The sequence below is a fragment of the Strigops habroptila genome, chromosome 2 (assembly GCF_004027225.2).
Source record: "Strigops habroptila isolate Jane chromosome 2, bStrHab1.2.pri, whole genome shotgun sequence".
Lineage (NCBI taxonomy): Eukaryota > Metazoa > Chordata > Aves > Psittaciformes > Psittacidae > Strigops > Strigops habroptila.
The window spans coordinates 100,894,220-100,907,373 of NC_044278.2; the positions used below are offsets into that span (position 1 = coordinate 100,894,220).

The 13,154-nt window shown below is 37.1% G+C and overlaps 1 protein-coding gene across 13 annotated transcripts in view; it reads right to left on the reverse strand.

Annotated features, from left to right (window-relative positions):
* The window catches only part of FRY (FRY microtubule binding protein), a 232,117-nt gene that overhangs the window by 99,695 nt on the left and 119,268 nt on the right, over positions 1–13,154 (reverse strand). For 12 of the 13 annotated variants that reach the window (XM_030475571.1, XM_030475558.1, XM_030475572.1 and 9 more), the window contains 8 exons: positions 10,840–10,979; positions 9,753–9,843; positions 9,284–9,363; positions 9,084–9,164; positions 7,196–7,364; positions 4,635–4,727; positions 4,442–4,540; positions 1,880–1,981 (listed from right to left, as the gene is read on the reverse strand). In XM_030475571.1, the coding sequence (XP_030331431.1) occupies positions 1,880–1,981; positions 4,442–4,540; positions 4,635–4,727; positions 7,196–7,364; positions 9,084–9,164; positions 9,284–9,363; positions 9,753–9,843; positions 10,840–10,979 (855 nt within the window). Of the gene's footprint in view, positions 1–1,879; positions 1,982–4,441; positions 4,541–4,634; positions 4,728–7,195; positions 7,365–9,083; positions 9,165–9,283; positions 9,364–9,752; positions 10,762–10,839; positions 10,980–13,154 lie in introns of those variants that run through there. The other variant, XM_030475575.1, reaches the window with a different exon arrangement.

Here is a 13,154-nt window from a genome sequence, read left to right on the forward strand (position 1 = left end):
TTGGCATTGGATGTGATTCCTTTACCACTGCAGGCAGTGCCCAACTCACTTGGTGCTGAAGAATTTGTCAAAGTTGATGTGGGCCTTTTGAACATGGGAGCAGTTGGCAACAGAGCTCTGCCAGGATCTGCTCTGTTTCTTGATTGATAAGTGCTGCTGGCTTTCATCTGTTGTTGTTGCTCTTCTAGAAATGGCTTTTTCAATGCATCCACCTCTTCTCTGACTGGCAGAGGAGCAACTGGACTGCCAGGAGTGAGGCTCATTTTCTTTAATTCCTTCATTTCTGTTTTCCAGTAACATGGTGTTAGGTCTGGTCTATTTAGGCTGAAAAGATAATGTGTTGGTACCCATGGATTCATGCCCAAGACATTGCTTGATGCATTTTTAGTATAGTAAGTTTTGAACTCTCAGGTCAAATTGTACTGGAGCTTTCTCCTTGTCCCATGTGGTTTGGAGACAAAGAATTGTTGCTGAAAAAAACTGCCCCTAGATGAAACATGGTGCTTTGACTCTTTCCTATATGGAATTCCTGGCTTGAATATTTTTTTGTAAATAAAATTTAGTTAATGATAAATGTTCAATTTCAAAACCAGGATAATTACTAACTTCTACATTGCTTTCAACAGGGTAGTATTAAATGTCTTTTGGGCAGGATTTGGCCAGGGTCAAACATTTCCATTTCCTAGCAGGAGTCCCCTTTATTAATTCAAGAGAAAAGTTTGTTTCTCTAAGATCAGAGATTTGCCAGTTTATATTAAAATCAGAAATATGATTAGAAGCCTTTTAGCTTTCCCAGCGTATGCTTGACCTTAATGGTTTTGGGAAGGAGTTTGTGCTTTATGGGGTGTGGAAGCTCTTGAGAAACCTGATCCATTATGGAGTTCATGGGAGTCCACACAATATCATGGAGTCCCACGTCCTGTCCTGGTGTGGACAATTATCCTTCTAATGGAAGAATTTCTCTTCCTCTGTACTGAGAAGGCGTAACTAACCATGTTCCTAATTTAGCCACATATTCAGCTACCTTACCTTCTCCCCAAACTAAAGATTGAATGTGCCACCACATTAATCTATAAGCCCTATTAACCAAAGTATACATCAATGAATTATAGGTGGCAAGGTGAATCCAATTTGATTTTCAATTGGTAAGGTAGGACAAACTTACGTTTTCTCTAATGGTTTCAAATAATTTGTCGGGATCTCCCTAATTTTCAGAAAAAAACTATATTCTCAGCTGGCTCTTCAGGGACCTTACAACTGTAGCCACCTTTTCTAAAGCTTGTATAACCTCATAAACCCCCATAAAATTAGTTGCAATAACAATGTTTATTTTCTGAATTTCTCTGCAAAAAATGGTTCTAAACATCTTCAGAAAAGTAATTCAGGTACAGCTGGAAAGAAATCTTCAGACAGACTATGAGTATTTCAAAGATATATTCTAACAGTAGAATAGATACGAAGTGACGCAATACAAATTCTTTCATTAAGACAGAGGCAATGGAGTCAGTGTCCTGCAACTAGTTCCGGTCTGATAAAGTAATAACAAGTGCTTGCTTTGTGAATGCCTTTGTGAAAAAAAGCAAGTTAATATTGGGTCAGTTTTGGTATGCCACTCAAGCCAAATCTTTCCTGTTTCACAGATGTTTGACTCAGGTTTGGTTTGATTTAAAAAAACAGTAGAAACTCAAACTAGGCAAAAGAATACATTTTTGTTATTGAAAAAATCTGCATACCTAAACAATTTGTACTGTTGAGAATAAAATTATGTATGGAATCCAATAATAGCAATAATCCTGCACATTTACCTAAAATGGATTTGCAACAGATCAGTAGTGCATACTGAAGTTTTAATACAATATTAAAACTAGAAGATACTAACCTTGAGATTGGATAGGCAGTTGTTGAGGAAAATATGCCATCTGTTTAAAAAGAACTGCTTCTGACTGACACAAAGCAGGCATGTTACCAAAGGGTACAAAGCCTAAACAGAAAATGGATGTTGACACCATATTATTTGCATGTCTACACAACATAAAAGTTAATTAATAGAGCTACTGTAAACTTAAGACTCTAACTCCTCTATTTTGTAGAATACATGTTAGCCAACACAAACACATTGTTAAGTAGTACAATCTGAAAAAGAACTTTCTCTAAAGCTGTTACAGATATGTTTTATGGATGAACTAAAAACAACCAAATGCCTTCTCATAGCAGTATAATAATCCAAAGATGGGCCACAGTTTTTCAGACTCACAGGGCTAAGTTCTGTCAGTTAACTGAGAAATGATAGCATGGAAATAACTAAACTTTATCATAATAACAACAAGACCCACAGAGATTGTTTGGACTTGTGAATGCCCAGATGCCTATTACTCCTCAAAATCTGCAGTCACAATATTTAATGACAGACATTTCAAACACCTTAAAGAATTGTCTTAAAATACAGGCAGTTCTTGGATCTGCTGGTAGTTGCTTCTTGCAAAGTGAAAAAGGCAGAACACATAAGTTCAAATACTGGTACCTGGTCTCTTTGTTAACACTCACTTTGACACTTATCTTGTAAATATCACACTAAAAAAAAAAGCTAAAATGCACCTATTAATTTTGAAACTGACTGCTATTGCAGCAAGACTTTTCGGTTTCAATTGTCATGTTAATCAGGGCTTCAAAGTTATTAGTAAAAAATAAGGTAACTTTATCTTAAAGACCAATGATTCTCAAAATTAACCCTAAAATTGTAACTTCAGTCACAGCTCAAAAGCATAAATACACCACAAAGCACAACTTCTGTTCCAGTAATATAGAACACAAATTGTCTATAGCTAGGTTAGACCTAGGTTCTTGAGCAAATGGTAAATGTAAATTATTTTTTTATTTTTTGTAATCTTCTTGTCCAAAATACATATGGGAGAGGATAACTGAAGCCTTCTCATGGAAGACTTTCTCACCATATTAACATTATGACTATAATAGTTGAGTACTTGACAGGATCACAGAGTTTAGTAACATCCCAGGAGTGTTACAACCCATTCTAAAGAAAAGCCCTAAGAAGATACAAACCACCTTCTGGAGTTTCTTAATTACCTCCATTTACTACCAAGAGAACCTCAATGACTTTTAGATAGAAAATGAGGCACAATGAATGCCCTCATCCTGCCTGTACAGTGAGTGCACCAATTCACACATCACTGATCTTGGAAAAGAAGGTCCTCAGACTCTAAAGAGTGTGCTTTCTTCCTGGAAGCCTGGAAATATGCACTGCAGCTATTTCTGTCAACTGTTTACCTTTCCCCTCCTCCTCCTCCTCACAATGTTTGTATTTCTAATCACACCCTCACAAGAATCTGTTCTATTTTGTCACTTTTAACTATGTAGCCTCCAGTGTGGTATGTGTAGACAAGCAATCAAATGCAAAGCCACAGCTGTGCAATCCTTTCTCAAGCACATAGTATTGACTTTGGCAAGTACAGCCACCAGTTTGGGGAAGTTCTATTTAGTGTAAAAACTGTACAGCAAAGCTCTTACCCTGCTGCAATTTCAACAATGTTTTATCAACTAGGCAGAGGAATAGAGCCACACAGACACAAGCGGAGTGTGGAAACCAGAAATCCACCCCAAGACTCCCACTAACTCAAACTGGATCAGGATGCGCTAGCTCTCCCCCAGAACTGGTGTAATGGTGGCAGAGAGCTCAAGCACACTCCTGCAGTCCTCCCAGCAGATTCACTAGCACTAGTGACCAGCATTTGCTGAGAGCACTGGGAACAGGCAATTCTTTTTGACTTTCCCATAGAACGAGGGAGGACAAATGACAACTTTCTTTACTTAAAAGGTTCAAGACTTCAAAACGAATTAGCTAACATCACATTGCTGATGTGTGCTGACCCAGTTGGAGAGACAGACTGCTTAAGGCGGCCAGCATCAAACTGACTCAGATCCTCATTTAATTCAGATCAACTCATGCTTCCAAAAATACACTGTTCATCTCACAAGAAAAAAATGAAATAGGGAGCTGCACAGTAGCCAAGTTACAGATTTAAAAGGGCATGCGTTATACATTTTTTCATTCCTACAATGTATTATTTAAGACCCATGAAAGAGCTGTTCCCACACGCCTCATTTGTTCTCGCTTGACAAGAAGTGAACTCTATTCTTTCTCCTCTGCTCCTAATGTTTACACATAACAAGTATGAGAAAACCTAACTATTTAATAATCACAGAACCAGAAGCTGAAAACATCTGTTTGAGTCAGACTAATTTAGATCATATTCTGAACAAAATAAATATGGTTATTTTCTGCAAACACAATAATCTTCCCTTCAAATAGCAACGTATTGGCTATAAAGCTGAATGCAGAAAAAAGTTTTGCAATCTCCCAAGGGTCTTGCTGAGAGATATTTCTGACAAAGAATTTTAGCCTCTGCTTCTTGGGGTTACTAACCAACGAGTGCTTCTTTCGCGAGGAAAGTTCAAGTGTTGTATCATACAGGCTTTCAACAAAGTTCCTCAGGCAGGGGACATTCACTTCATTTTTAACAGCCTGAAAGAAAAATTCATGTTAATAAAACACTATTTCACAAGCTGTTTTACCTAATTTAAAGCAATTATGTAAACAAGCTGAGAAATAAACTCACAGCAGCTACGGGGACAAGAATTTCAACAAACAGTCCTGCCAGTGCATGCTTGATATCTTTGTCTTTAACTTCAAGGAAATAATGTGCACATTCCTGAAATAAAATAAACCAAGAAATATAAATTTCGTGTCAGCTGGAATAAAGACCTCTAAATGTTTGCTGAATGCACATCAAGTGTCAGTGACTATTTTTATCATGCAAATCCCACAGAAAACATTTGTCTGTTAACTGCTAAATCTGCATTTTGCAGCAAACATGAAGCTGGACATAAATTAAGATCAAGGATCTGTTATTCTAACCAGGATAATCCAGAAACTCCCCACTGATTCCAGCTGTGCCTGGTGGTATTTTGGGTGTGGCAAGGGAGTTGGACTCGGGGCTGATCTCATGCATTCCCTGTGTATACCTTCAGGAGCAGGAGCAACAGCCCACATGGACTGCTTTACATAATGCTCTGAGAGGCCAGAAAAAGAATGTACTTTTCTGGTAAGATACTCAAGGCAAGTAACAATCTTACTATAAATATTATGGGATAAATTTCACTGGTAGGATCTGTTGCAGATTAAGGGTCAATATAGAACTGTACTATGTGATGGAAGAGACCTGTGGTGCAAACCACCACAATTTCCAGCCTACAATTGGGGATTGAGAAAGAAAGTAAAAATGTACTTTTGTTCTAAACATGCAGCAAACTAGTATCCACACAGCTGTGCTGCTCAGGAAGTGAGGGAGGGGAGACAAGCATCCACCCACTTGTGTGTTTCTGAACAACTTCTCTGAGGATGACAATTCATGATGCTCCAGTTATTTCTTCCTCTCTAGGTCCAAGGCCCGAACAGCCACTGACTTTACAAGGAAGATCCCCACTGACCTTTTTTCCTGCACATGTATGCAGAGCAGCTTACACTTTAGACCATGCATAATTTTTCCCTGCTGCAATCAGGATTCTGCATCACATGGCTTCAGTTACTCCAGCCATTTAGGCTGCACAGTTGAGATTACTGTGCAAAGGCACAGCATAGCTGCTTCTGCACTCTGTGGTGGAAGATATGCTTTTCTGGAGCTCGCTCCTGAGACTAGTTCACCCTTTGGAAGTGTCTCTCTCTACTAGAGCAGAGCTGGTGTGACAGCTTATAGCTGAAGCACTGTATGTAGATACTCAAACAGCCTAATCACCCAAAGAATCAAGCTGCATTTCACCAAACTGAGCAAACCTGGTTTTCCTACATACACAGTGCACCTTATGATGCATTCTTGTATTTGTAAGAATTAATTTTGTGAAGAGATACTGTAGTCAGAGAAGATAGAGAAGATAGAGATCATCTGCATCCCAAATTTTGATTTTTTTTCCAATTTTACCACTGATTTCAATAGCAGTGAACAGTGGATCTCAGCAGTGCTGTGCCATAAAGCTGTGCCACAAAGTCACTCACTCATACTAGTTCTGCACTGAACACACATTACTTTGATATCTTGTCAACTCTAAATAACTTATATTAAGTCAACACATACTAAGATATGTTCATGTAATGAAGTGTAAGTTAAGAAGAAAAATTAGCTGTTTCAGTGTTGTTAAAAATATTTTAAGTATGTTGTTAAATATGGTTTAAAACACATTGCAAAAATGAAATAGCATGTGCTTCCTATTCAGAGCTTAGAGAAATGCCTTTGTGTGTCTGTACGCATGTGTATTTGTATTCTAATTTCAAATCCTTACTTGTGGGCATCTAACATTGATTTTTTACTCCACTGATACCATTCATGAGCTGATCTTTACGTGGACGTGTATGCAAAATATGTATTTTACTGGATGAGTGGCTACAAACCATGTAGCCATGAGAGTGATCCCAAGAAAAAACAACAGAATAGAAAGGTTAAGCTAAATAAACCTGCTGATAGGAATACAAGCCATTGTACATTACCAGCAAGAATGTGGACTTTTAAAAAGTTGAAACACAAAATATTTTCTTTCCTTTTACAAAATGATGTAATCTATTAATTTAAAGCATTCATGGTAATCAATATGATCTGTACTCTCAAACTGGGTGGCTACAGAATGTACCCTGAAGGAAGTGGGGTGAAGGTATGCTGGAAGGCAACAATACATCCAAGGGAAATTCCATCCAGCTTTTGCCTCAGTTCTTTGCTTCTTCTTCTGTGTTTTGTTCCATCAGAACTTCCTCTCCTCTCTGACATCTATATTAATGGTGGAAGACTCACTTTGGAGGCAGTGTGCAGCTAGGGAGAGACGGCTAGACAGCAACACAGAGCAAGAAACAGCTGTGGAATGCCAGGGTAGAAGGTCTGGGGCCAAAACTCTTCTTGTTGGAGGACAGGATGTAGGGACTAGGGGTATACAGCTGACGAAAAGTTGGTAAGGAACAATACACTCCAGAGATTGGAGACTGGGGTGCCGAGCTTCAGAACAAGCAGAAAGTAGCTGCACATACATTTATGTTGAAATGACACATGGAAAATCTCTTGGAGTATTACAGGAAAGATGAAGGGTAAGCCTTTTCTAGAAGGTCTGGCAACCGCAGTTATATTCTGAAGAATTTTACCTGCATAAACTGAAGAGAAGCTTCAAAGTCCTCCACAGGATACATCTTAATGCGAAAGAATTTCATTCCCATTATAAGACTGATAATGCTTTGAACTACATATGGGCTTTGTTCTTTATGCCGTAACTCTTTTAACTCTGCCATAAATTTCTTCTTTACTGCAGGAAATCTATGAATTCACATTGGTTAGTTACAAAAAAAGTACACATTAATGTTTGAAATGCATGATAAGGTATATAAATGGGCATAAACCTACAGAAGATTCAATTTTGGTTGTAAAATACCATTTCAGTCAGTATGTGAACAGATTTATTTTTATTTATCTTTCATGTCTAATAAACTCACAAAAGAACATGAAATATACAGCCTGATCTTAGTCCCTTTAGATAACTGCAGCTTTCAAATTGTTTTTTTACCACACCCCTCTTTTACATAAGAGCTAACGATATCATTAGAATAACCCCCTCACATGTTTTTCAAAAATCCAAGATGAAAGATAGTTTTCTTGCAAGTATATGCAATGTTTTCTAAAGAAAATGCTTGAATGATAACCATGAAAATACTCACATAGGCTGTTCATCCCTTCATTTTTTTTTTTTCCTAATAGCAATTAAAGTAACACTTAAGCATTAACTACAACTTGGGATGGAAGGGTCTGTGACCATTTTTGATCTGCCCAAAAATCTATTGGAGGTGTCTTTTGAGACTGTCCATAAAAATCACATACAGGAAGATCATCTAACAGGACCTCCCATCCTTTTTGAGATGAAATGAAAATAATGTCATTTTCATGGGCAGGTGTAGCATGTAACAACCTTTTGTTACTGCCTCTCATAGAGAACACACGAGAGTTGAAAGAAACAGGTTGGCAGGAAGAAACCCTTTAGTGGTAGTAACATCTTAGCAAGGCCCTTCAGAACTGAAGAAAAAAAGCAGTATTTATGGAGAAGTTATATTTGGCCTTTGATAGTCCACTTGATCCAGATGTCACTCCCCCTTTTCCCTTTGACCCAGCCAATTTAGAAACCCAGGTAAGTCCTTAGCTGAAGTCTGTGAAAGTTCTACGATTTCCAGGAACTCAGAATGTTTTGGCTACATCAAGCTAAACAGATTGGTTTTATAGAGCATACTTAACAACATCAATAAGTCAGGAGACAGAGATCACCATGTTGAGGCAGTAAATTTCACCCTCTGCTTAGTTTGTGGTGTATGTGTATTATGAGATGTCATATTGGGTACATGAGTTTCTGAATCTGTCTGCTTCCAGATTCAAAATTATGGCCTGAAGCACAAACAAGGCCAGGTTGGATGGCGCTTTGAGCAAGCTGGTCTAGTGGAAAGTGTCCCTGCCCATGGCAGGGGGTTGGAACTAGATGAGCTTTAAGGTCCCTTCCAACCCATACCGTTCTGTGACTCTCTGAACCATTTTATGTCATCTGCTCTAAGAAGTGTAGGATGAAGGATTCAGAAGCAGATACATTAAGTTCTGAACTGAAATAACTGCAGAGAGACTTAAAAATGTTGTGTTGTAGGATGGCCATTTTTAGGTTTGCCCAGCTAAGAGAAAAAGTAGCATATGGAAAAGGAATAACTAAAATAGCTCTATTCAGCCCTTTGGGATTTCCACAGACGTCATTGCTGAGATAAGAAAAATAATGTTGCTGTAGTCAAGTTGAATTTATTCGGTATTACCAAACTAGATACAGAAAGCCTATCGTTCCCTAGAGTTCTATGCTCTACAACACCTAGATGAATAGACTGCCAATAAGCTGAAATTATTTATTCCTAAACTATCTTTTAAGAAAGTGAGAAAATCCAAATATCCACATACTAAGCAAGCAGAAATTTTCAGATTTATGGGGGAAATATGATATTGAATTTTCCTTACTTTGCTTGCGCTAGAACACCTATTACTTCTGCATACAAATCCGCAACAATATGCATATTTCCAGTGTTAGGACCAAGGTACCTAGTAAGACAGAAGAAAGAATTCTTGGCTGAGAAAGCATGCTGTTTAAACCACTGCTGTTGAAAAATTAAGAAAATAATATTTTTTTCATAGATTTTTTGTATGAGAAATAGCCTTACCCTTCTTTGTATTTAAAGTGCTTGAAAGCCAAGTTAATAATATCATTTACCAAACTGTCTATTACAGGATGAAGTGGAATCTGAAAATACGAAATAAAACATAATGAATACACATATATTACACTTCTACCTGCACACCTTAGTGCTAGTATTACTCATGAGTACCTTCTATACAGAAATATGGTATCAGAAGAAATAGAATCTAGCTCACGAAACGGTGAAAATAAGCCAGCCATTTAAAACTAAATACTTTAGCTCCAAAGACTTGGCAGAGCGAAGTCTGTATGAACACAGAATACTATGTATCACACAGGTGCAAGAAAGACAGCAATGAACAAGCATGCAGGATGTATCTCATTTTTATTAGACTCTTACAGATAGATAGAAATAGAAAGAAGAATCCTAAAATCTGGTTTTATTGGTAATTTCCATCATTTATTAGTTAATGGACAGTTTAAGAACTCCATACCTGTTTTAAAACTTCTATTAATACTAAAGAAAAAATAAAATCAATAGCCAGATCTCTTCTCTCCATTAAATAGTCCCTCTGCTGTTCATCACTGCAAAATCAAACCAAGAAACACAATATTTAGGAGATGTGCCATAATTCATGCTATATGCTTTCTTCAATCATACAAATGCAGATGGCAGGAGATTATGTTCTACTTTTTAAACCCCAGTCCAGTATTTCAGAAAGTAATGCATTGATATGCTCTTAAAATCTGAGATAAACAGACTAATCCTGTTACTTTTACCTTCCTTCAGCTGTTTAAATGTCACTCTCCATTTCCTCCCTCTTTTTTCCAGTTTATGATCAACACAAAACTTTTTCAAGAAAAAAAAACCAAAACAAGAACAAGGAAAATTTTGGATTCTATATTCTAACAAATGGATTTCATGTCAATTTTCTTGCTTATGGCACCACTTAGTTCTCAATTACACTTTAGAGAAAAACATAATAAATTATTTTGTGCCATCAAATACATATTTAGACTTGTGATGGATTTTGAGAAATGCCTTAAAAGTACTGATGGAGAATTCATAACCAAATTGCATTCTCTTTTTAAAACTGTTCCACTAGGTTTTTTTATAACTTTACCATCACTTGTCAAACGTTCAAATGCATTCCTTGTGCAGAACACCATGGAGGCATAAAAGTCTGAGGCGAGTAGCTTTAGCAAATATAAAAAATATCCATTTGGATCACCTGATTACAGTTTCAAAGTTTACTGAGAAGATAATATGAAATATACAATACTTTTCATAAAATCAAATGTTAAAGGGACAGTTCTGCAGTCTGTTTGAAGCAGCTGCCGCTGATTTCAGTGAGATTTTTGCTTGTGTAAATTTAGTATAATTCTTGTAAACATTAAGAGCTTTAGTGATTTCACTTACTCTGTCCATCTAGAAGCTGAGAGAAGAGTTCCAGGAACAAGCAGAAAAACATGACAACAACTTTCAAGCAACTGTAACCTCACAAAAGCTGATGGGCAAAATATAATACATTTTATGTTAGAATGTGTCAACAATGTATGCATGCATAATCAAAATCGTACCTTTTAGATTTAGTGCTTGTTCTTGGTCTATACTCATGAGATTCATCTTCTATGCCATTCTGTCTTTTATACCAATCAAACAAAGTGCGCAGGATAGAGGGCAGACAATATTCGGAAAGTGAGCTCATTGAGCTTATAACCTATGGGAAAAATACAATAAATCAACAAATCAGCTGGTGTTCAAGTCTCCCCTCCTCCTCTTTAAAAAAAATGTACTAATTCAATGGTTAGACATGTTCTTTCCCGCTTTCATCTCATTTTTGAGACCCATGCTACAAGCAGTGACTTGGTATTCTGCATTTCCCATATTTAAAACACATACAGACTTGGTGCTTAGGGTTTAGTGGCGGACTTGGCAGTGTTGGGTTTGTGGCTTGACTCAACGATCTTAGTCTTTTCCAACCTAAAAGATTCTATCATTCTATGATTATATGAAACGTGAGCAGAAATACAGTAATGGGCTGTATGTCAACAGTGTCTTTCCATTGATGTTACTAAAATGCATGTGTGTTGCATCTTACAACACACCAGAAAACTATCTAGTTTTTCAAGGGGTTTATTTTGATTTGCTACACAACGTTGAATTGAGTTTGAGCACATTATAAGGAAAGAAAAAGTGATGAATCAGAGGTACTGTCTTTGTGAGTTGTATCTGGCTGCTAGATGCCCCTCCTGAAACTCTGCAGTAATCTTAACCAATGCACAGTGCATTCATCTTACTATTAGGCTCACACACCTGACAACTTAGATCTCTCTTTTATATGTAGGAAAATATTTACAGTTTCCTGTGTCTTTATGTGCAAAAATAAGTAAAAAATAGTTTACAATCATTCCTTAAAAGTTCCTGATTACAGCTCTAGTGGAATAGTGGAAAATAAGATTACTGCTCATTCAATATCATCAGTGTCACCAATTACTGAAATGTTACTGAACATGTAACTACTGAACTATGACTTAAACTTCCTATTACAGGAAACCATAAAGCTGCAAAACATGAAAAGATCAAAAGCTAGGTTGAAAAAAAACACCCCTGTATTATAAAAGAGGATTATATATGTATTGCAACTGAATGCTCACAGCTTCGGCATTTATGTACATTCTAAGAAAACAGAAAACAGCTATTTCTAATAGGAGTAAATTACTGATCTGGAGATTTGTGACCACCTCAAGATCATGCAAGGCTTAACCCTGCAAAGTGCTCAGTAGAAGGAGCAAAGTGCTGAAGTATTTACTTCATGTTAAGTACACTGATTATGTCATTAACTTTGCAGGTTTATCCACCTGCTTAAATTTAAACCAGCACATTTCAGTGCTTCTGGAACAACAGTTGAGTTTAATGTCTCATGTAAGACCAAACTTGTGTGAACTCTGTGACTAAGACAACAGCAAAACTGGGAGACTAAGCACCTTACGTACAATTCCCAAGGGCTACTAAAGCCTTAAATGAGAACTTTTGTGGATGACAGTTAGTTTAGATCAATAACTCTGATCTCTTTTGCAGTTTTTCAGCTTCAGAATCTAAGTAATTCTCAGTGATGTTGTGGTCTAGAGTTAATGAGACACTTTGAGGATAAAGTATTATTGTTCAGGTATTATGGACTATAATTAAACATGGAGCATTAGAAAGCTTTAAGAACTGTCCCTGTAAAAATAAAAGTTTCTATAAAATTACTATTTTAGGAAAGCTTTCAATCCAGTGTTTCTAATATAATTTATTGTCTGAAATATGAAACAAGTTGCTGTGGAAGATGGCATGAAGGCACTGCTTACAGTAGTGTCACGAGGCCTTTCATGAAGAATTACTACACCAGCCCAGGCTCAATTCTACCAACCCCTTCAAGCGTAAGACTTCAGATAAATACTTAAAACACATGAATCACCTAGTGTCAGTGCAAATAATTCACTACCAGCTCAGGACACTTAGACATTTCAATCACGTCTCTATTGTTTTCCAAGTTTTCCTGAAGCTGGCACAATGCCAGTTGTTAATTATGAGATGCAGTGAAAAAGGGTTTGCTGGGAAGACTAGAATAGAATCGCAGAATCATAGAATCATAGAATACTTAGGGTTAGAAGGGACCTTTAAAGGTCATCTAGTTCCAACCCCCCTGCAATGAGCAGGGATATCTTCCACTAGACCAGGTTGCTCAAAATCTCATCCAACCTGACCTTGAATGTTTCCAGGGATGAGACACCCACAACTTCTCTGAGCAACCTGTTCCAGTGCCTCACAATAAAAAATTTCTTCCTTATACCTAGTCTGACTCTACCTTCTTCTAGTTTAAAACTATTACCCCTTGTCTTATCACAACAGG